At 38.3% G+C, this 820-nt stretch overlaps 1 protein-coding gene across 1 annotated transcript in view; it reads left to right on the forward strand.

Moving 5' to 3' along the window:
- Positions 1-820, forward strand: part of LOC111664415 (collagen alpha-1(XII) chain-like) — a 23,343-nt gene that overhangs the window by 18,779 nt on the left and 3,744 nt on the right. The window contains exon 8 of the mRNA XM_087177324.1: positions 764-818. Coding sequence (XP_087033450.1) covers positions 764-818 — 55 coding nt within the window. The remainder of the gene's footprint in view (positions 1-763; positions 819-820) is intronic.

Consider the following 820-nt stretch of genomic DNA (forward strand, 5'->3'; position numbering starts at 1 on the left):
TCTGCTATTCCCCTCAGCTCCAGGTCATAGTGCCACCACCTTCCCAGGGCCTTCAGACAACAACACAAACTCAATATTATAATGTCATATAATATAATATATTCAACAATATACTCCAGGGATCCATTTCTCTGGCACAGTTGGTTTAAGATAAAATAAACTTAAAACACAATACATGGGCTCAGGTTCTGCACACAGCTACACTCATAGTGCATTCAAAATAAAGCAAAGTACATCATTCTTCATATAATACAAAATATCAAGAAAAATAAAATGAATGCTGTGTTTGTCTAGATGCCGAAAAAGCTTTTGATTGTGTCAGCTGGCAATATATATTTTTAGTACTAGAACATTTTGGATTTGATTACAACAAGATAAATAGTATTTAAACATTATATACAACCCCAACAGCAAAAATGACGATGAACGGATGTCTAACTGATCACATTAAGCTGGAAAGGTCCACTCATCAAGGATGTCCTCTCTCTCCAACCCTGTTTGCACTTTACATAGAACCTCTGACATATGCAATGAGAGGAAACAGTATTCTTCAGGGAACTGGAAAAGAAGATAAAGTAGCGTGATACACCGATGATGTTTTGTTATACGTGGCTGATCAGGGTGTGTCACTCAACGCTCGGTTAGGTCTCCTTAACATATATATAAGCCGAACATGCAAGAAATACATTTTAACAATGAAATTACAACCCATCAGAGTTTGAATGAGCTCTCTCTCTCTCTCTCTCTCTCTCTCTCTCTGCAGACTCTGTCAGGCTGGTGAATGGAACCAGTCTGTGTTCAGGCAGACTGGAGGTGAAGT

Source organism: Seriola lalandi, unplaced genomic scaffold (assembly GCF_002814215.2).
Source record: "Seriola lalandi dorsalis isolate HSWRI2012SDOR001 ecotype SW California unplaced genomic scaffold, Sedor1 jcf7180002054588, whole genome shotgun sequence".
NCBI classification, from domain to species: domain Eukaryota; kingdom Metazoa; phylum Chordata; class Actinopteri; order Carangiformes; family Carangidae; genus Seriola; species Seriola lalandi.